The sequence below is a fragment of the Myxocyprinus asiaticus genome, chromosome 41 (genome assembly GCF_019703515.2).
Source record: "Myxocyprinus asiaticus isolate MX2 ecotype Aquarium Trade chromosome 41, UBuf_Myxa_2, whole genome shotgun sequence".
Lineage (NCBI taxonomy): Eukaryota > Metazoa > Chordata > Actinopteri > Cypriniformes > Catostomidae > Myxocyprinus > Myxocyprinus asiaticus.
In genome coordinates, this window is record NC_059384.1 from 27,239,451 (window position 1) to 27,262,593 (window position 23,143).

General features: G+C 40.3%; 1 protein-coding gene across 3 annotated transcripts in view; it reads right to left on the reverse strand.

The window, feature by feature from the left end:
- The window catches only part of LOC127431962 (partitioning defective 3 homolog), a 687,732-nt gene that overhangs the window by 191,637 nt on the left and 472,952 nt on the right, over window positions 1–23,143 (reverse strand). For all 3 annotated transcript variants that reach the window (XM_051682650.1, XM_051682649.1, XM_051682648.1), the window contains one exon: window positions 22,282–22,498. In XM_051682650.1, the coding sequence (XP_051538610.1) occupies window positions 22,282–22,498 (217 nt within the window). The remainder of the gene's footprint in view (window positions 1–22,281; window positions 22,499–23,143) is intronic.

Here is a 23,143-nt window from a genome sequence, read left to right on the forward strand (position 1 = left end):
CCGACTGCAAGTCTTGTAGTGTACACTAGGCTTTAGTTATCAGCATATTGGTTTACTGTTTCATACACTAATTTTGTAGAAGAAAAAAATTAAATGTAGGTAATATGCAAATTTACCGCTAAGTATGCAGTAGCAGCATGTTAGAATTCCAATATGAGAAATCTGCCATTATTTAGTCACTTTATGAGACTTTATTTTCCTCATAGAGACCATAAGGTAGGTCCCCAAAAGGTTAGACAAATACATACACACATACACTCCAATTACACCTTCATGGCAGAATTACAGATTTTACTCAGTCAAAACATTGTACAGGAGTAACTGTGTCCATCGAGGTAGGAGGCAATTGAGCTTTAACGCTCAACAAAACATTAGCTTACCCGAAGGAGCATGATATTATACTCAACAGCCCACATCTATAGATGAATAATACCATCTCCTCAATCACCCTCTTCATCTCTGTCACCAGTGCTGTCAAAACTAACATTTCACCACACAAAGCAATGCATTTCAATGGCCTGTTTACACTATGGAGACGTGACATGGGACACTTGTGTCTGGAAGAATTGTGGCACAAAACGTTTTATGTATGGCATTCCCAACCGAACACGCCAATTCGATTAAATCACTTTTGTGATGTCTGTCTCAAAAGCTGAAAGTTTGTGACCTTACATCAGTAAATATGCATTACTCTTTTAGTTGTTCAAAGGACGTTATGGTGAGCAGTGTTTCACAGCCTTTTTTGTCTTTTGTACTTTCACAGCCCCAACAATAAGGCTTATATACCCCTTTATTGACAACAAACCAGATATGTGTTAATTTTAAGTTATATTACACTGCATATCATTCAGTATTATCATCTTAAGTTGTGTTTATGCAAAGAAAATAAAAAATAAATAAATCAGAACTGTTGGTGATAAACTGATAGTACCAAAATTATTGGAAACATTATTTAAACTAGCTTCACTGTTGACACAGACCATCATCGCCCATCTGTTCTCTGTGACAAGACTTATATTCTCCATTTCCATGTGTAATACCTGAGTTGTATTGATTTATAAAGCAGTAATGTACAACATGGCTCCGGGAGACAGACATTAGAGTAGTGTGTCTAACAGACAAGCAGTCTAAGTACCTCTTGATGCTACAGTTATAGACAGCCAGATAAACCCGGATGCTCTAAAGAACAGGATATTGGTCTGTTATCAGTGTTTAATCTCTTCACCAAAATTACTGACGTAAATGTTTGTTGATGAAGGTTTTTAATTTTTTATTTTGTCAGTGATAACGAAGATGAGACAAAACAGACATACTGTATGTTCCGGTTTCTCCCATTCACTTTAATTCAAGTGCTCTGTTTCAGGCTATATAGTCTCTGGTGGCGATTAAGAAAATTGTGTAGCATCGCTATCAATCTGTGTGAGGTTTCAAGGCTATCATTAGCACCAACTGCTCCTTCAACCTGAATGTTAACAGGTTCAGGCTATTCAGAATATTGAAATGCAAACAAACAATCAAGAACTGGTGGGGGGGGGGGGGGGGAGTTGGGGGTTGCTGGCTATGAAATATGATTAGGATATATTAAAGGCAAGTTTTGTGAGATTCCCTCAAATATATTAAAATGATATGCTTTCTTGTGGAAATGGCACAGAAATATGAACACTATGGAAGTTGAAACCTACCCTCACATCAACCTTCAGTTCTCTCAGCTTACATTTTCAATGGTTCTTTGCTGTATATGCCAGAACCGTACTGCTCCTAAGGCAAGGCCCCAGTCAGCCACATGTAACTTTAATATATTCTTGTTAGGGTAGGCAAGACGAGAAAGTTGGATCTATCCGTTCTCCCTGTTTTTCTCGTGTGCCAATGGTAAGTCAGTTTGTTCACTCAAGGGCAAGAGAGAGGCTGAAATCACAGCCAGCATTGAAAGATGCCTGCTAAAGTCTAATTAGAAAGCAAGAGACAAAGGGAACGAGAGAAAGTGCAGGAGTATCAAGTGCCTCTCCAAATTTTCCCAGCCTTTAGTTCTTAGCCCATGTTAATGGGGACATCGTTATTGTATGCCCGAGTCACAACACCATCGCCGTTGCCCTTCCGACAAGCTCTGTTGTTTATAGTGATATTATGTGCAAAAGCCCAGAGATTAAGCCCGTCCCCACGGACCTAATTATTCCTGACCTCTATCGCCGCACTGCTATTCAACTGTAAAACTCAGCTTTGGAAAAGGTGCAAAAGGACAGCACTGTGTTTTAAAGATAAAATTAAGATATGCCAGGCTTCAGGAATCTCAATGGCAGTCTTTAAACCAAGAGAGTCTTGATGGAGACTTGCATTGTTCCTTGTAAAAGATGTCAGCTGTGTCTCAAAGCAGCATAAAAGTAATCCATAAGACTCTAGTGGTTTAATTCATATCTTCTTATGTGATATGATAGGTGTGGGTGAGAAACAGATCAATATTTAAGTCCTTTTTTACTATAAATTCTCCTCCCTGTCCAGTAGGTGGCAATATGCACAAAGAATACGAATCACTGAAAAAAAAAAAAAAAAGAAGAAGAATGTGAAAGTGAAAGTAGAGATTTATAGTAAAAACATAAACAATGATCTGTTTCTCACCCACACCTATCATATCACTTCTGAAGATATGGATTTAACCACTGGATTTGTGTGGATTACTTTTATGCTGCTTTTTTGTGCTTTTTGGACCTTCAAAGTTCTAGCCATCATTCACTTGCATTGTATGGACCTACAGAGCTGAAATATTCTTCTAAAAAAAACTGTTTGTGTTCAGTAGAAAAAAGAAAGTCATTCACATCTGGGATGGCATGAGGGTGAGAAAATGATGAGAGAATTTTTTTTTTATTTTTGTGTGAACTATCCCTTTAAAGAAACTGGTTTCAGACAGGCTTCAAGATACCGTCACGTCTGACGATCAAGAAAAACTTCAAACGATCTTTAGACATAATAAAACAAATATTTTATTACTACATTACTTATTTATCGGTAGAAATTGAGTCATTAGCAATGGTCGACTGATATAGGTTTTTAATGGCTTGTGTCAATACCAATCTAGGGAGCAGGGTATCCAACACCTGATTTAATGCTAACATAAATAATACATTTTACTTACAGCAATAGAGGTGCACACAAATTAGCTGAATTTAAACCAACACTTGTTTTCAACAACATTTACTATTTACATATCAGTCAAGCATAGTTATCATTATTTATCTCAATATAGCCCAATATTAGACAATTATGAATTTATTTATTTATTTCAACCACTCTGTCAAACAGCATTTTTATTTTTCCACCATCGAACCACACACACAAGATTGTGGTGATATCATAGGCAGCGTAGATATTTTTGCTGCCTTCAAAAACCAACCAGATGAAGGCATCTTCAAAGACAAGATTCGAACATGCCTTGTTGCCTTCCTACCTGTATACTGCCTGTGAAGGGAGTATTTGTTTTAGTTTTCAGTTCTTCATTTACCAAAACTGTGTTGAATGAGAAAAATCAAAAAGCAAATGAAAATCTTGGAGCACAGAGCTATGGTACGAGTCCTCCTAGCTGTGAGTACATGTGATGATATGTTCATGGTATTACTGTAGAAATCCAGAGGGGGATCCATGAGCCTGAGATGGTTTGCTAGTCTTAGCTGGTCTCCTAGCCTGGGAGAATTGACAATATTAAACCTGTTAAGACCAACAAACCATCTAGACTGTTCTATTAAGCAGGGATTTACACAGAAAAAACTATAGTCGATAGTATAATAGTGATTCCTTGCACAGTTGCAGTCATTTCTCCTTCAAACAACCTTGTAAAAGCACTAACCCAACCACCACCCCCCCCCCACACACACACACACACACATTTCAGATATGTCCTTTCCAGCCCTTTCTATTCACTCTATCCCTTGTGCCAAATGAAAAATAAAAAAAAAGTCCAATTACAACCTCCTCAAGACAAATGAGTTGAACAACTACCACTTAAGACATCATCACCCAGGGAACAACAGAACAGAGGAGGAAAAAAAGAAAGTAATATTTCATCAAACACATAATCGAAAACATGTATTTGACAGGAAAGATTAAAAGGAGAATTTGAGCATAACTGCCATCCTTTGAAATAAGTGATACATGTAATTCCAATCTGACTGGTTTCAAGTCATCAATGTGAAAGCTATTTACATTCTTTATTCCTTTTTCATCACACAAGGCACTGGAATGATGGAAGAAAGAAAGACAGAAAGAGATGGACAATGAGATATAGCTAAACAAAAAGGTGAACAAAGAGCACCTTTTCATGCAAAGAAGTGAAGCCAAGATTGCATTAACCCAGAAGATCCAAGGTATCATTTGACCTCATGCATGTCACAAACTTCGAGTCCACAATAAGTAAATTCAACATCACTTACATCACCAAAAATAATTGCATAAGTAATAACTTTTTTCAATCTTGCGTCATTGGCTGAACCAATGTTGCCACGTCAATGTCCTCAGTTTCCTGCGCTTTGAAATATGTGGTTTAACTGTGAGCCTGCAGACTGGTGGTAAAGATTCCAAGAGTGCAGTCAGCAGTATTTGTTCCAAGCAGCATGGGATGTTGCCAGCTTGATCGCCAAGTTCTCAGCAGACATCCACCCTCTAACAGGTGGCAAACTTTGGTTATTATTGCAGACAACAGTACTTATGTCCAGGCAGTAAACTGTAGAAGCTCTACAGCTATTGTAGGGTTGTTTTGAATTTTTCATTATTTGGCCAGAGCCATTAAATCATACTGGGTCCAGATAAAAGCTAACAACTTTCCATGGTTACAACATTGATCTGTACAATGCTAATCCATCCAAGTGTTCCATTAAAAAACAAATAATGATCCAGTCAACTCATTGCAATTCATATTTTCCCCAAAGAAAGAGACACAGCACTATTTTAAATCTAGAATGTCTCTATAAGAGACAATCATTGTACTTAATTGCATTAATGACATTGTGTCAGCCAGGCATTGAACAATATTTTACAATCTGCGCAAAACACCGCAACAGGTCTCAAGTTTTTCAGTTGTGCTATTACTTTTCTGTGTCAGAATTACCCATTGACATTGACAAACTGTAGGGAAGGGATCTTACCCCAAACACATTCCTGCAACATCTTAAAATGTTCTGCACCAAAAATGCTCCAGAAGGCCTTCAGATGGAATTCAAATGGATGTCCTTCTATTCCTGAAGCTCAGCAGAAGCAGATATGCTGCACAGCTTCTGTCATGCTTTTAAGGGTTTGTTCAGTCTACAGAGGCTGTCAATGCACTTTGTTTAAGCATGTCTTGGGCTTTAACTTTGGGGTGAAGATCGTGTAACAATTCAGTTCTGCTCTGCAATATAAATTGGAGTAGATGTCCATGGCATATGCATATCTACTGGATTAGTTGTCTCAAGCCAATTATTATTAAGACCACACATTTACTTTTCACGGCCAGCCTTCATGTTATACACTGCTAAAAAAAAAAATAAATAAATAAAAAGATAAAAAAAAAGATGAATCTATTCAGGAAATAAACCATTTCCTTAGAAGAGTTCACCTTTTCTTCTCAAATATTTTCTATCAGCCCGTACCTCTTGCAGTCCCTCATTCAATCCACCTTTAAGCTGACTGCTTTAACTTCACTGTCAAACCTTAATTTTCACCTTGACAGTTTATAATCAGCCTAATAACTTTGTTGTATCCCAAGCCTAAAATGTCAAGGAGAAGGAAACAGGTGAGTAAAGACATGGTCACACATAACTTCGCACAGCAAAATTCCCTGGGCGAAATATAGTAATCTCAATGGGAATCTGCATGACCGTGAATTTTGCGCAAAGGACTTCTGGTGGCGAAGAATTTCCCCTTGCGGATTTCATGTGGCGTTCAAGTTTGGTGAACTTTGACAAGCAAATTCGCTGTGCTGAACAAGAGGAAGTTGCTTTGATTGGAAGTGACCTCTGTGTTGCCGGTTCCCCTTCTGTCACTCACTCGATGTTGTGTCGATGAAGTGACACTAGGGGTCACTCCTGGGAGCCCCAGACATGTCTGATCTTTGAGAAAAGGCCAATGAGAATTGGTGAGTGGAATTTGCATGCCACTCCCCCGGACATACGGGTATAAAAGGAACTGGATTCAGATTTCTTCTTCGGTGCCGAGTGGTTGTGTTCATTCAAGCTGAACTACTACTGGTCCATTCATCTCTCTTGCTCTCACGAGCTGTTGGTCATTACAGCGGTTCTCCCCCTCTTGCACCGGCATTGTGCAGAGTACATCCCCGGGCGCTTCAACAGCGAGAGAAAAAAAAAGAGTATATTTTCTCTCTAAAAGAGAATATTTCCAACTAAAAGAGTGTCACTCACGAAAGCATCTTTTTGAAGATGACTTTTCGTTTGTGTATCCTTCCTGGCTGCGGTCGCTATCTCTCCACTTCTGACAGCCACGATCACTGTATCTCGTGTTTGGGTGCATCCCACGCGGATACATCATTCATGGATGGTTCATGTCCTCATTGTGAGAACATGACCATGGCTACGTTGCAGTCGTGGCTTTAATTCATCAGAAAGAAAGCCAGCCAGCAGCTCCCTGTCTCGGTCCTTCTACCTACGGGTATGAGGCTGAGTCGGTTAGCACTGGGGGCGATTTGGGGACTTCAATGGGAGCTTCTCCGCCGGGTAAACCCCCATGGACCTCCCATTCCCCTGCACGCTCATATGCCCTGGCCGAGTTCTGGGATGAGACCGCGGGCCCGTCTCAGGGCGGGTTCTTGGCCTCGTTCGGAACTCGCGAAAAGGATGAGATATCCATTGCAGCATCGGAGAGTGGGCTACCCGTGTCTGACACGGAAGACTTGGCTGGACTCACACCCTTGGGTAAGGTGGTCCAGTCGCAGGCAGACGTGGAGCTGGCAGCCATGCTTGCCTGGGCAGCTGCAAGTGTCGGGCTGGAGTGGAACCCTCCGCTCCCCCCCGAAGCCACGCGGCATGACGATTGGTTCCTGGGGCCGGAGCACCACTCACAGCCACGCTCCACCCCCGTTCCTTTCTTCCCAGAAGTGCATGAGGAGCTTACGCTGTTGTGGAAGCACCTTTTACTGCCCACACCCAATTAGCAAACTCCTCCGATCTCACTACTCTTGACGGTGGGGTGGCGAGGGGGTAATCGGCAATTCCTCTGGTGGATCAGGCGGTCGCGGTGCACTTGTGCCCGCAGAGCGCCGCCACCTGGTGGAGTTGTCCGAGGCTCCCGTCCAGGGCCTGTAGGCTCACATCATCACTGATGGCTAAAGCCTACAGCGCTGCTGGACGTGCCGCCTCCGCCCTGCATGCCATGGCTCTCCTGCAGGTGCACCAAGCCAAGGCACTTAAAAAACTGCATGAGGGTAGTTCTGACCCGGGACGAAGGTCACGGCGCGGTCTCTCAGGCAGGCGATGTCCACCTTGGTGGTCCAGGAACGCCACCTATGGCTCAACCTGGTCGAGTCGAGAGAGGCTGACATGGTTCGATTCCTTGACGCCCCCATCTCCTAGGCTGGCCTATTTGGCGACGCCGTCGGAGACTTTTCCCGGCAGTTTTCGATGGTAAGGAAGCAGATGGAGACCATACAACATATCCTGCCCCAATGCGGCTTGAGGCCCCGCACCCCGTCTGCTTGTCGCCAAGGGAATCCCCCTGCGGAGGTAACACCGGCTCCGCCACAGCCCGCCACAGTGGGCCAGCCCCGGTGTGGAAACAGATGCCACCCGTCTCACGGCCGGCCACCAAGAACCCGAGGAAGACTTCGAAGCACCCCTGAGACGGGCAGCCCAGGAAGTCGGGAACTCACCCTTCAGGAGCTGGTAAATAGACCACTCCTTCTGGGCACACAGCTGGCCCCTGGTGCATTTCCCCCAGTGAGCCTACTTGCACAGAAGTTGTGCAAGGTCAGGGATGAAAAGTAGCAGGTCATCCTAGTGGCACCTTATTGGCCCAAACGGACTTGGTTCTCAGACCTCACGCTCCTTGCGACAGCCCCCCCCCGGCAAATTCCCCTGAGGAAGGACCTTATTTCTCAGGGACGGGGCACCATCTGGCACCTGCGACCAGACCTCTAGAATCTCCATGTCTGGCCCTTGGACGGGACGTGGAAGACTTAAGTGGCCTACCACCAGCAGTGGTAGACACGATCACTCAGGCCAGGTCTCCCTCGATGAGGCGCCTGTATGACCTGAAGTGGTGTCTGTTCGCTAAGTGGCGTTCTTCCCGACACGAAGACCCCCAGAGATGTGCAGTCAGATCAGTGCTTTCCTTTCTGCAGGAGAGGTTGGAGGGGTGGCTGTCCCTCTCCACCTTGAAGGTGTATGTAGCCGCTATATCGGCACATCACGATGCAGTTGACGGTAAGTATTTGGTGAAGCACGACTTGTTCCTGAGAGGCACGAGAAGGTTAAACCCCCCCAGACTGCACCTCGTTCCCTCGTGGGACCTCTCCGTGGTCCTTCAGGGTCTCCGGGAAGCTCCATTTGAGCCCCTTGAGTCAGTAGAGTTAAAGGCGCTCTCTTTGAAGACTGCCCTCCTGACAGCACTCACCTCCATCAAGAGGGCAGGGGACCTGCAGGCATTCTCTGTCAGCGAACTGTGCCTGGAGTTCGGCCCGGGTGACTCTCATGTGGTCCTGAGACCCCTACTGGGCTATGTTCCCAGGGTTCCCACGACCCCCTTCAGGGATCAGGTGGTGAACCTGCAAGCACTGCCCCTAGCCTTGGCGTTGCTGTGTCCGGTGCGTGCTTTGCGCATCTACTTGGATCGCATGCAGAGCTTTAGAAGCTCCGAGCAGCTCTTTGTCTGCTTTGGGGGACAGTGGAAAGGAAGTGCTGTCTCCAAGCAGAGGATCGCCCACTGGGTCATTGACACACAGCTATGGCATATTACGCCCAGGACGTCATGATGGAGGGAACAAAACATTGTGTCCCTCCTGGCACAACACCGAACTACCCGCTGAATGGGCCGGGACCTTGTCTCGGCTCCTCAGTGCAAAACCTGAATGAGTGGTTGCATTCCAGCTCCTTTTATACTCATATGTCCGGGGGAGTGGCATGCAAATTCCACTCGCCAATTCTCATTGGCCTTTTCTCAAAGATCAGAGATGTCTGGGGTTCCCAGGAGCGACCCCTAGTGTCACTTCATTGACACAACTTCTCGTTCCCTCCATCAGGGAATGGAGGTTACGACAGTAACCGAGATGTTTTTCGTTCACAGCTCCACTGAATATTCACAATAGACAAGGATATACTTTTAGCGGTGAGTATCTTTTTAACTTCGCTTTTAGAAAATGCAGCATTAAAAAGAGGCTGCTAAGCAGTTATATTATTGATTATTTCACACTTGCTCAACATCCGTCCATGCCTTCTTCGCCCAACAAATTTCGCTATGCCAAGGTCTGTGTGACCACGCTTTCAGAAACAATAATATAAATAGGTAGCGGAACCAAAGACTTGTTGATCATTTGTCTTTTAACCATCTTGAAGAGATCAGGCTAGTTTATGCTGTTTCTTTTTTCTTTTTCTGTCAGCAGAGTTGGCAGATGTTTTTATACAAAGTGACTTACTTTGTATAGTCATACATTTTATCAGCACGTGTGTTACCTAGGAATCAATCCCACATTGCCATCTTTGTTGCACCATGTTTCACTACACCAGCTGAAATACAAGAACTACAGGCATCCTCATCTGGGGTCTATCTGAGGTTATGTCATTCTCAATTTTTGATATGTTCTGCTGTCTTTTTTTTATTTTATTGCTTTGTGGTTGAGAATTTGAATTTTGCCATTTCCTACTTCACGTGGACAACATGACGTTGTGTATACGCTCTCCTAATAATTAACATGGAAAGATACAGCTAATGACCAGAATAATATACATGTGTCTTCTAAATAAACTGGCGTTTAAGTGCTGCACTTTTTCTAATGGGTTCTTTTTGATGGCACTTGTAAATACTCACAAAACATTATGCTATTTATTTCTAGTTGAGTGTACAATGACATCTTATTAGCACTTTCCAAGCTGTAACACAAGAAAAAAAAACATGCATTCTCTCTCAATTGTTATCCTCTTCTTTTCCATTCCTGTGAATGTATCTCATACTCAGTGGTCAATATAATTTTAACATTTGTTTAATGGGTTGCTTTATCAGACTTGTCATCAGACTTTGCAAGATGAACTGTAATACATTTCTCTCTCTCTCTCATTGTCTTACAGAGTCTGTGGATCTCTGGCTTAATTTGTCTGATAAAAGCGCACAATGCTCTTCACAAGATGTTTTTTGTTATCTCATTAAGATGATCATTTTCCCAAGGGACGCGAATCAAAAAAGTGAAAAGTTGCTGTGCTTTCTACACTGATCAAAACAATTTGCTTATTTAACAGGCTACAATGCAGATAAGAGTTTTGAGAAATGCAATAGTTAGCAGACAGGACTTAGTAAGTTCATTTCACACTTTAAAGAGCCCTTCAAAAAAAAATAATAAAAAAAAATAAAAAAAAAATCTGTCAAAATGAAACTTGTGATTTATATGTTGCTTGCAAAAAAATTTAATCTGTGGCTAAATATATGATATGAAATATATAATATATATAAAATATATGGCTACTTTTGAATGGTTATCAAACTAGTGTCGCTCCTATCAGCAGGGGCTAACTGGACCATGCTTACAGCCAAACCTTGAGATCTTGGCTGATCACAGGAATAATTGTGCTCTTTTTATAGGAGGAAGTAATTCTATATAGCATATGGACAAATATAGGACACTACACTTCTTTCGACAAAATAAGCAAGCGCGAAGTCCAACGCAATTATTGGTATATTCAATCTCACCTATTTGACAAAAGCATTTACAAATTTGGGCCCTGAGTCACTGCAAGAAACACGCTGGTATATCCGGTGTCAACTCTGCCCAAATTTTAAATTTGATTACCTCATGACCCCTTCTGGTACCCTGTGGGCCCAAAGGGGCTGAAAACCTGATGCAAGGATATAATAGCTCCAAATGCAATTATCCCTGGCCCTGGGATGGGCTGCCAGTGGTGTCCAATCACATATACTAGAGAGGAAATGTCTGGAAAGTCATCATGGAAAGCAGACCTTTCTAACAACCCAGAATAGGATGCTGATACCTTCCTGTGTAATCCGATCCCTCACCTACCGAACGGCGATGAGCAATCATACCATACGTGACATACATTCATGCTTAATAAAACCTTCTGAATTAAATTCCATTCATATTTAATGGGATCTCTGTTATATCAATTACTTTATTTATTTTATGGAGTCTCTGAGAGCTCATCTTCTCTAAAGGCAGCTATGGTTATACCCTTGTGCACCCTGCTGTGAGCCGAGGCTGTTTGATTGGCAGGTAGATAATTGAATGGTGCGATCGAGGTGAGAATATCTGGTTTTTACTCCCCTCAAGAGTTCCCTCCGTGACCCCTGAAGGAAGCTTGTCGATGAATCTGTTCAGACCACCTCGGCGAGGACTATTTTAAGAGAGATTATATTTACACAGCCCCATGTTAAGCCTACAGAGGGACAATCTCACTTCTTTTGTTTTAATTTCTTTTCATTTCAAGAGGTCATGACACAAACAATACCTCTGTCATAAAGAGGAGACAGATGGGCAAGGCCACCCAAGGTGCTGGAATTTTGACAAGCGATCGCTTTGCGATATCAAAAATCCTTTGTTTCACTTCCTGTTTACTGTCACTTCTTAAAGGTGAAGTACTTTTTGTACATAGTGAAATCATATGTAATCACTCTTATTTCAGTGTAATGTTAAGAGACAACTATAAAGCGCACTACCGCTGCTTTGTGTTCTTACTGTACTGACTAATCCCCAAGTTTGAGTTATTTAATGCGAGTTGTATTTAAAAAAATAAAAATTACAAAATATAAAAAAAGTCACCTTCCACTTTACAACAGACGCACTAGAGGACAGATTATATATGATCAAACATAAAATGTGATTTTAATACATTTAAAATTATTGATTAAGATGCGATTGCGAACATGTTGCAATGCTTGACAAACTAGTTTATACATTCTTCATTTGACACTAGATAATATTGATGCATCAAAGCAACCCGCTCAAACGGTAACGACTAAACTTTTTCCCAGTACTTTTTTGATTATTTGAATGTATGTAACATAAAAATAAAGATACTGTGAAGTTGAAAAGACAGTTTGAGCAGCTGTTTCATTTAGACAACCCTTGCAGTCATTCTCTCCTGGTCACACCGGTTTGATGGCACACCTTTGTGCCCAGCCAAGTGTAATCACACCGGTTTAATCATACTTACGAAGAGGTTAAGTAAGCCATTCATAAGGTTGTCTTGCCGAAGAGTGCAAAAACTGTGGGTCTGTGGCGCTTTTAACATTGCAATGTTTGTTTGAACGATCCAACATGTCAACTTCTGGCTCAACCAATGTCCTGAGTTTGGGTGGGACTACCTGATGATTGAACAATGGCTGACAATGTAGAAGGGGTGGTAGGAATGTTTTGGAAGCCTGTTGGGTCCTTATTTGCAATTCTGTTTTGGTCTGCTAGTGGCACAAAAATATTACATTACCTTTTAAAGCCACATGAAATCAATACTACAGGTTTAAGGCTTATATACTCCTCCAACGTTGACAAAATTCACTTTTAGCAGGTTTTAGTAGATCTGATGATTTCTCTTCTGGGAAAATGGACCAAAAATATTGATGACCCACACTGCACTACACAGATTTTTGTCCAATCAAATGCTCTCTCGTATTAGAATGTCCCCTCCCCCAACTAGCAAATCATGGTTTATGGCTATGATGTAATTAAAGCCTTCATAATGTCCCACCCTAACTTCATGTTTCAATAAAAACACATCAACACAGGACAGAAAACTGCACTCATCAAGCTTTTTCCTGAGGTCTTTACGTTCAGGATGTAAGAAATATCAATCCAACAATCTTAGTTTCTCAGTGTCAGTACTGATATTTATTCTTAAACTACTTAATGCCCATTCAATTTAGTACTGAAAATCCAAATAAACAACCACATCTATCAAGGCTTTTGTTATTAAATACTGCAGCTTCATTTATTTGAGACAAAGGCTGATTACACAGAATATGACTGGTGTGCGGATCTCAAGTGTGTCTGTAATTAATTCTTCTAGGTAAAGCACTTGTGTGTCTACGAAAAAATTAAGGGATCTTGCCACACAAATATAACAGAATACAAAGCATATATATTTTGCATTTGTAATAAGCCCCACATATGAGAGGTACCATTACTCACAATCCTCCCTAGCAACATGCTCACTCAGGGAGGAAAAATAACAAAGATGGTTGGGAGGAGAGGCATCTGTGGTCTTTCCCCTTCAGACCCCTTGAGGTCCCTAAAGGCTTCTGCTGTCACTCCAGGCTGGGGGGTTTTGCATCTAGGGTGGATGTGTTGGCTGTGCAGGATGGTGCTACATTGAGGTTTGAAGGTCAGTGGGGGGTAGGGAGTTTGGGGTTAGGTTCAATGTGGAGTAATTCAATGTGAGGGGGCAGCAAGATTACCAATTACATCCTATTAATAGTGTCCACTAATGCAAGGCATGTGTGCCCCTGAGCCGAAGTTGCCGTGACCAGCCGCGTTAAAACAGGAGTCGTTTTCTTTCTCCCTGGTGTTCCTCATCCTCCTCCCTGTGCCCCAGTTCACTCCGCTGCACTTATGTCTTTTACTTCCACTTCCACCCTCATTCTTCCACTCTTCTAGCAGACGTCACTCAGAATATTGACAGTATGCCGTACCCTCTCATACTATCCTGAGGCCCATGAACACAGCTGCACCCTACACATGTGTCTTGTTTTCAGACACACGGGAATCACATTTTTTTTTTGTAAGGTTTATGTTTAAAATAAGAAACTAATATTTTCCAATAGGGTAAGAACAATAAACTTGCTTTCCCTTTGAAATATATATATTTTCCCCCGCATAAGGTTTTTGTTTTGTTTGTTTTTTTTTTGTACTAATTATGTATTTATATAAATATTTATCTTATTATTTTATTTATATAAATATTTTTTCTTACTTAAATCATAAAACTCACTACATTTGGTTAGATTTATCTGAAAACAAGAGTTTCTTTTAGAGATATTTGAATATTCTTTAATGGAAAACAAGATTTTTTTCCAGTCCATACATGTATAGTGGGGTAAAAAAAAAAAGTCTAAGATCCCATTGAAAACATGGCTTTATTTTTTTATTTATTTTCTTTAATAAAGACAATTAAACAAGTTCAAGAATTTTGTTGAAAATATATAAAAAAAAAAAAAATAATGTTATGTTTTAATAAAATAAAGGGGAACTATTTTAGATTCTGGCCACTAAGGTTTCTATGTCACTAATCAAGGTTCTTACATTGACCATTTTAAATCCTTTGTACAAAAGGTCAGATTTTCTTTCTTCCATATAAGCACACAAGATTCTCATCAAATTTTGCTGGATAACATGTATCATCAGGTTTTGCACAAATCTGTTAAGTCCATGCCAGCTCGAGAGCATGCTGTCATTAAAGCAAAAGGGGACATACCAGATACTAAGACATTTGATTTATGTTCATTCATATTCATTTTGCAATTCAACTTTGCATTCAAACTGTAAGGCTGATAATTTAATTTGTTATGAAATATTGTGTATTAAATTAGAAAGATGCTAAATATTTTCACTCTAGTGGTCTATTGGACCCCCCTGTACATGCAATAAGCATGTAATTGGTGTGGAAAGTCAGTCATATAGATCATAATTACTACCTAATTGTCACTTTCTTTTCTAGTTTTATCTGTGCTGAGCTGCCTAACATTCTAACCAGGCCTGGGGTGAGGTATGGACATCTAAACAGACATTGTATGATGATTGCTTTGATTAAATAAACCAGGCCATATCAAAGAAAATGCCAGACACACTTAAACGGGTCATGGAATGGTGAATAGAATTGTCCTTGATTTTTAGACATATAAGAGGCACTATAAAAACATACTGTAAATTTCAGAACTCAAAACTTCCTCCCTAGTCTAAAAAGAGCATTTATAGTTGCCACCCTGCTGAAACATCTCGTTTTGAAATCTGTCTGTTCGTGACGTCACAAAACATTGCTCATTTGTATTTACACATCCCACAGCATGCATCATCACACCCTTGGCCCCACCCACTGGCCAAGAGACCAGGCCTTGTGTGGCTAACTATTCCTAACATAACACCAAAGGGGACCCATCTGGACTATTTTGAATTATTTTTGTATATAAACTGCAACTACACAGACTCTTTGATATAAAAGACGCAGTGTCAAGTTACAGCTCTGAAAGGGAGAAGCAATTCTCTTTCATTCAGCTGCTGTCTCTTCTTGTTTTAAGCATAAACGCATCATGGACACGTTCTTTCGCCCATCTGCGCTATTTTTAATTGTTGGTGTATGTAAACATAAATGGACATCTTTGACCGTTTCAATGTGTACTGGCGATGTGCACCTCAGTGCACCTACAGTATGTGTGTGCTTCATTTCACCAAGCTTTGGACTTTGTGTGTTCTTTTTTTTGGCTCATGTAAGCGTGGATTGTTTGTGAATAGTCATAATAAGGTTTAAGTTTTGCAAAGGAATTCTTATTGAAGGATGGGGCAATGTAAGTAAACTGTTTCATTCATGAATATTTCAAATGTCATGACTGTTTAATAGTTTATGGTGCTGAGTGATAACAGTTGTGCTTGAGATGAAGAGTTTAATATATTCAGATGCAATGTGTTGGATGTGCATTATGTGTAATCCCTGCAGTTTTGCTTTATAATGTTGAGGAGCTGGTTCATTCTCTTCTGATTGAGTTTGCTGAATTGAAGGGGCTGTATGATGTTAGCCGATCATAACAGTTGGCGTTTATGTTGAAGTTTTAAGGAAGCGCTTAAGCCAGAACTGAGTGTTTCAGACAGAAGGCCAAAAACAGGGTGGAACATTTTCATATATTAGTAAATTGTGACTGTTTTTGTGCAAAAAACCTTTTATAACATTATGATTGGACCTCAGGGAAGATAATATGACCCCTTTAAGCCCTAGGTATACTTCCATTTTGACACGAATGCTCAGCATCTGCGTACAGTCAAATACAAGCCTGTCAGAGTATAATGCATGTGCACTACGACTGCTATGAGACAACAGACTTTCTCTTCTGAAGTTTAGACCCAAAAATATGTCTTTATATTCCTTCAGACTCGAGTTATACAAATGCAGGTATCTCCAGACCTCCTCACACACGTGCTCTTGACTTAAACACATCCAGTGTTGTTGTTTTCACCTTCATCTGCTGATGTTTAGTGGCGATTACATCTTCTTCTAGAGCTTCTTCGTTACAGCAACGGCTCAAATGTGAGTGTTGTCACCTTGTGGAACCACTAATTAGGGCAAATAACTCCAGTTGCATGTGCATTCTGCGCATTCAAAGACACGAGGTTAGGAAAATCGGGCTGTGCACGATCAGTGCTCATGCACTCTGCTGATGACAAGACTTGCATCACGCATCCTGTACGTGGATGCTCAGTGTTCGACTCTGACCAATGTATACTTTGGGCTTTATGCATTCTATATAATGCATGTAGGAAAAGCAAAGACAGCGACGTCTATCCTCTTTTCAGGTCATTTTTTGAATGCTCGCATGCTACAGCTCTTTGGATGGAGATGACCTATTCATTAGATCAGCATGCAGTCAAGCATGACATTAACACCCTTTAGATGTACAGTCATCTCATCCACCATGCGGCTTGAGTGGAAGACTTATATCAATACACATCCCTGTAGCTCAACTGGTAGAGTCTGGCACTAGCAATGCCAAGGTCATGGGTTAAATTCCAAGGGAACGCAAGAAGTGCTAAAATATATATGTTGATTGCACTGTAACTCGCTTTGGATAAAAGTGTCAGGAAACTGCATTAAATGTAAATGAAAAGCAGTGTTGTTGCTCTACTCATTGTTACTTGTTATTACATATGACCATGCGCTTAAGTCCCGGTAAGCCTGTGATTTATAACGGCCCTGCTTCTGATTGACCACAACTGTTTACTGTTTCTCAACATTTTTCTCTCTTTCCTCTTTGTCTCCTCTCCTCTCTGTCTCTCTCTATGTCTTTCTGTTCTGATTTTAATGGTCTTCCAATCAGTGTGTCCATTAAGCACGGTGCTCATCAGTGCACGTTTACCTACGCATGCAGATGAGTTTAAATTGCAGTGTATTGCAAATGCCTCCCAGACCTCTTTGGGGGAGAGTGTGCATGTGTTTCTTAGTGAGATGGAAGAGATGAATAAGTGAAGGACAGCTACAGTTAAATGGGCCTTGAGAGACTAGATGAGTGTGTAATGCTGCAGGAGTGAATTGTATGTGTGTGAACAAAAAGACACAATGAGGGAGACAGCAATAAGTGGAGTTGAATGTCAGTAATCCATACTCTCCTGGCAAGGTGCGTGCATGTGTGTGTGTGTGTGTGTGTGATGGGAGTGGCGGATGACTCACAGAGGAGGGTTGGATGTGATGAGAGAGAGAGAGAGAGAGAGAGAGAGAGAGAGAGAGATCTATGCTGAGTGAGGGTCTCCACTGGGGGCCAGAACTGCATTTTAGTTCTTACTGAAAATTCAAAACCCATCCCACTCTCTCTATCACACATCAAATGCATATTCTATTTCACCTCTGACTCCTCTGCTATAGTCCTAATTTTCCCTTTTTCCATCTATAATTCTCTGTATCACTTGGTAATTCTTTTTTGTTTAGTTTTTCTGCTCCATCTCACTTTCTCCAGGCCTCAGCAATAAGGATTTGTCTGCTGGCCCAGTCGGGCTAGTAGTTAAGATTTTCACTTGCCTTGCCAGCATTTTTACTGGCCCCACTACATAAATTATATCTTATATATTAGTGACATATAAAGATACACGTTGCACATGCAAAATATAATAATGTTTTATAAAATGTTACCTTCCTTTACAAAACATTTATTTATTTTTTAATAAATAAATAAAATGCTTCTATTTTGGAATAATAGCTTGAAATTAAAAAATAATAAATGTGTAAACACACATCATCACTGAAAAACATTAGGCTAGAGATTTGTTGATTATTTTCAGCCCATTATAACTGATGCTTCCAAGACTGTTACAAATCATTCTTGCAATTTCAACAACACCTCATCTATGTTAGCTATTAAATCAGCAGATTCTGCAACAACAATGTTCAATAGGGTATTTAAAACCAAATGTTTAAGCTTGCCAGGCATGAAAACAAATGTGCATTATAGGACACGCCTCCCCTCAAATCATTGTCATCCTGGCCCCTCCTATCAAGTCCAAGCTTACAACAGGAAATGTAAGCGCAGCGTAGCTCTAGCGGGAAGACTAGCAGCTGTACATCATCGCACCATTAGCTAGGAAACTCCTAGCCAATCACATGTAAGCCACTGCTTTATAAATTTGCTCATAATCTATCACACTGCTGTTTCAGTGTGCTAATGCAGCAACCTCCACCACCCCACCACCACCAGTAGAGACCCGTCCTGCACGGGGGTAGGCTCCTTGCCCCTGCCTCCTATCGGAGTACAACTTCTTCGGACCGCCAGACAGGGCTTATGCCAAAGAGAGACGTTACGTTTCTGTTTTATATTCATCAAATAAATGTAATCTTAAATTTCACTCAAGTCTGCGAGTCTTCCTGATAGAACCCAATTCCTTTGCTCGACATGCAATGCTCTTAAGTGATCTGAGTTTGAACCCAGTCTCATGTCCTCTCTGCTCTCTTCTTAATAAAATGGGCAGAAGGCTGATAAATAAATAAAAGTACAAGGGACCAATCATGATCAAATCACATGGAAAAATGGGGCAAATGACCACAATTGTTAAATTTGAAAGAACAGAACCTGTGGACAGGGTTGGGAGGGTTACTTTTGAAATGTATTCCACTACAGATTACAGAATACATGTTGTAAAATGTAATTTGTAATGTATTCCATTAGATTACTCAAGGTCAGTAACGTATTCTAAATATTTTGGATTACTTCTTCAGCACTGGTAGATTTTTTTCACTTGTTTTGACAATAAAAACTCTGCCAGTACAGTAAGACAAAGTACACGTTAAAAATACATTCTCTGAAAAACCTAAATATCTTATGCAGTGTTGTTTCAAAAACAAGATAATTCAAACTGATCTTGTTTTAAGGATTTTTAGATATTTTTACAGGAAAACAATACAAAAATTATTATCAAGAATATGATATTTGCACTAATATCAAAGGTCTTACTAGAAAAAAGAAATTATGATCCAACGTGAATTTTCTTGATAAAAAAATATGATTGTGCCTGGTAATATGTGCATGTAAAATGGCTAGAAATAGCATTTTAGCTTAGCGTAAAGCTGACAATTTACACAAGGTTTATTTCTATTTCTTCTGCTCCAAACTTACTTCAAACTTACTTATCTGTCTGCTCATATGAATGTAACACATCATAAGAAAGTGTTTCACCGCTGTTCAAACGCTCTTTGGATCGCATCATTTATATGTATAAATGTTTTCCATCTGAAAGGACTAAATATTAAATGAAACAAATGACAATAAAATGCAAAGTAATCTCTTCAGTAATCAAAATACTTTTTGAATTTTTTGAAACTGTATTCTAATTACTAATTATTTAAATTGTAACTGTAGTGGAATACAGTTACTTATATTTTGTATTTTAAATCCGTAATCAAATACAAAGTGTTTTTTTCCAATGGTAGCACTTATTAGCAATATAAATTGATGCAGTTTGGCATGCATTCTCGAACTGTCCTGGTATCCATGTGTTCCAAGTTTTGAATTTTGGAATTTGTACTCAAAAGATACAGGCCAATTAGTCATTATGGGCCACACCTACAATAACAAATAAATATATATTGCATATATATATGCCTGTATCTTTTGAGTACAAATTCCAAAATTCAAAACTTGGAACACATGGATACCAGGACAGTTCGAGAATGCATGCCAAACTGCATCAATTTATATTGCTAATATATAACTAACTGTATCACTCCGCTTGTGTTCGTGCCATACTAAACTAAAGTGTAAGAGCAGTGCAGATGTGTTAAGAGCTACTGTTTGTCTTTTTTTTTTTTTTACATTTATATATGTTAGCCAGCAGGTGGTGGCAAAAGATCATTTTTATGTGTAATATGAGCCAGTTAGGTGACGTGAAGTGAATCCGTGTCAGCCAGTGTTTACAAACAACACTCCGTGATCGCTTGTATTACTTCAATACTAAAGCTAGGAAATAGCTTTAAATGGCTTTAAACGAACAACTTCAGCATTAAGGCTCATCACAGCTGAGAGACACAACAGACTGAATAATTACACAAACTGAAGGCACTTACCTCTTATCGGAGTTTCCACATTGGAGTGGACACACTGTTTAAAATGGCGGAGGACATTGCGGTTTCTATAGTGAAAGACACATGCGCACTGGCTACCGCAAATTAGGGAGAAATACCCCCGCTTGGAAGGCTACTTTTCCACTGAGAAAGCTGATCTTCATAAAGCTGACAACATCTCTGCTTAGGTGTGGCAACAGGTGATCACACACGCTCCGTCTCTCTCTCTCTCTCTCTCTCTCTCTCTCTCTCTCTCTCACACACACACACACACACACACACACACACACACACATCCATCCATTCATCCTTGTTTATCCAATAACTTGTTAGAAACAGCACAAGCTGTGATACTATTTCTGAAGAGACATTTTTGAATTACTAATGGAGGCTTAGACGCATTATTTGGTTTGAACCAGCAACGGCAGATTCTGATCCACAGCGTAATAAAGTAGTTCCATGCACAAATGTGTTTTTATGACCATACTCAGTTTTTGCTAATTTTTTTTTAATTTACTAGTTCATTGAACTGTTGTATATAAGCAATATCACACTCGCAATCGTGCTATATGGCCCTAAATCAGCACTGCTGTGATTACCTAGGGCACTCGGCCTGCAGCCGAATCACAGCAATGCTGATGTAGGGCCATATCGCACTCTTGCTCGTGTGATATTGCTTTATATATATATATATATGGGGCAAATCAAGGGGGCACTATAACTGACCCTTCACAGCTCCTGAAACATGACCTGGAAAGACTTGTGGTCTCTATTGTTCATTAAAGCACAGCATGCCACACACTACGCCATCTAATCTCATTACGCTAATCCGCTACAAAACAACTTATTGTGCAGCTAAGAGAGTGGATAATCTATGCAGGAATCAAATGAGCACCAAATCAGAATAATTAATGGAGGCCCCTGCTTAATTAGCCCGGCACTGGGAAATGCGCACACCAAATCTTCAAAAATGGATGCATGAACCACAATTTCAAACAGCCCAGAGGGGCAGGGAAACCAAGAAAGCAACTTTTCATGATAGGAGATCCCAAAAGTGTTTTATCTTTGTCTACCTTGTCCCTCTAGAGTAGCTTTGTGTGGCTGGTTTGTGTTGGGAAGGTGAGAAATTCGTAATCCTTCAAACTAAATATGAACCAATCCCTGTGAACATGTTTTGACCAGTTTCTAGGCAGTGAAACTTTGCAGATCCTTCACAATTGTGATGATATTCAACTAGGCAACAGAAATTATCGCTTTTAATGTCATATTGTTTATAGGAATATGTGTTTTTAATAAGTAAAATTATATGCTCCTACACTCTCAGAAAAAAGGTACAGTTAAAGGTACAAGGTCATCACTGGGGTGGTACACTCAAGGGGACCATTTTAGTACCTGTGTTAATTGTTAATTGTTGAATTCAACTGTTCACTCAAAGTGTTATGCTGATAATAAGAGTTTGTAATGGAAGGGGGGAAAAAAAATAAATTAAAAAATGCTAAATAAAAGCATTTTCGCAAGTGAACTATTGAACCCAACTTCACATGCCATCATTTGCAACTGAATTACACCCTCATATAAGCTGCTACATTATGTTTATGAAGTCTCTGCTTAACATTGCAGAGTTTGGGAGGGAAATCCATGCATTGATAAATAAAACATAATCCCTTATTAAAAATCTCCATAAAAACTGCCCTGGGCATCCATCAATGACAACCAAACTACAGGTAAAGGTGAGGTCACCTTATTAGTCCCAGAGAGTTTGTTTGCTCCCATATACCGGAGCTGTCATGTTGCACTAACACTAGCTAAATGAAGTGTTTTTTGTACTCAGGGCTGTTCATCCTACCTGAACATGTCACCCAGGCCCTTCAGCACGCCTTTCTTGGCTTTGCTCTTATCTTTCTTTTCCTTCCCACCCCTCTCCTTCTTCTTGTCATCTTTAGTATGTCCTCCATTCACTCGTTTTTCTGTGTTGGCCATTCTGCTGGGCGGGAGGGTAAGGTCAGTTGCCATGGAAATGGAGTCGCGGCCCGACCGTGAGCTCTCCTCGGTGTCCTCCTCCACTGAGATGTAAAAAATGAAGAAGAGAGAGAAAGACAGATAGATAAACAAAGGGATGTTGAGTCGGACTACCTTTAAGTACTGTAAGCTCTTGAGAATTTACAAAAACAAAGCAGTATGTATTCGCACCAGACTGGATTTGCAAAATATGTTTTCCCCCCAAAAGTGGACAATTTTAGAACTGTTTATATAGGTTTGCCACCAAAATACTTTGGCTTCTAAGGTCCAGCTCTAAGAATAATAATTAGTTAGGGGTACTTGTAGGTGAGAAAATTCTGACAGAATTGTAATTCTTGGGTAAACTATTCCTTTAAACATTGACTTAACCTCCTGAGACCTGGGTGTGACTGCTGTATGCATTTTCCATTTCCCTTTTCTGATTTGTAACTAGTAGTACCTAATAAACAAGCAAAAAAATAAAAAAATAAAAAATTAATTTAGAACAAATAGTTTTCCTAAAAATTGATGTCCACATATGTGGACAGCGGCACAAAGTTTTTTTTTTTGTTTTTTTTTATCAAATTGTTTATTATGTTTCCAGGAGTGTTGGTTATTCATGTTTTTGAGACGTTACAGATATTACTTTAGAAATTAGCATAATGAATTCTGATTCAAAGTAATGGCCTGCATCATCAATCACTGCCAAC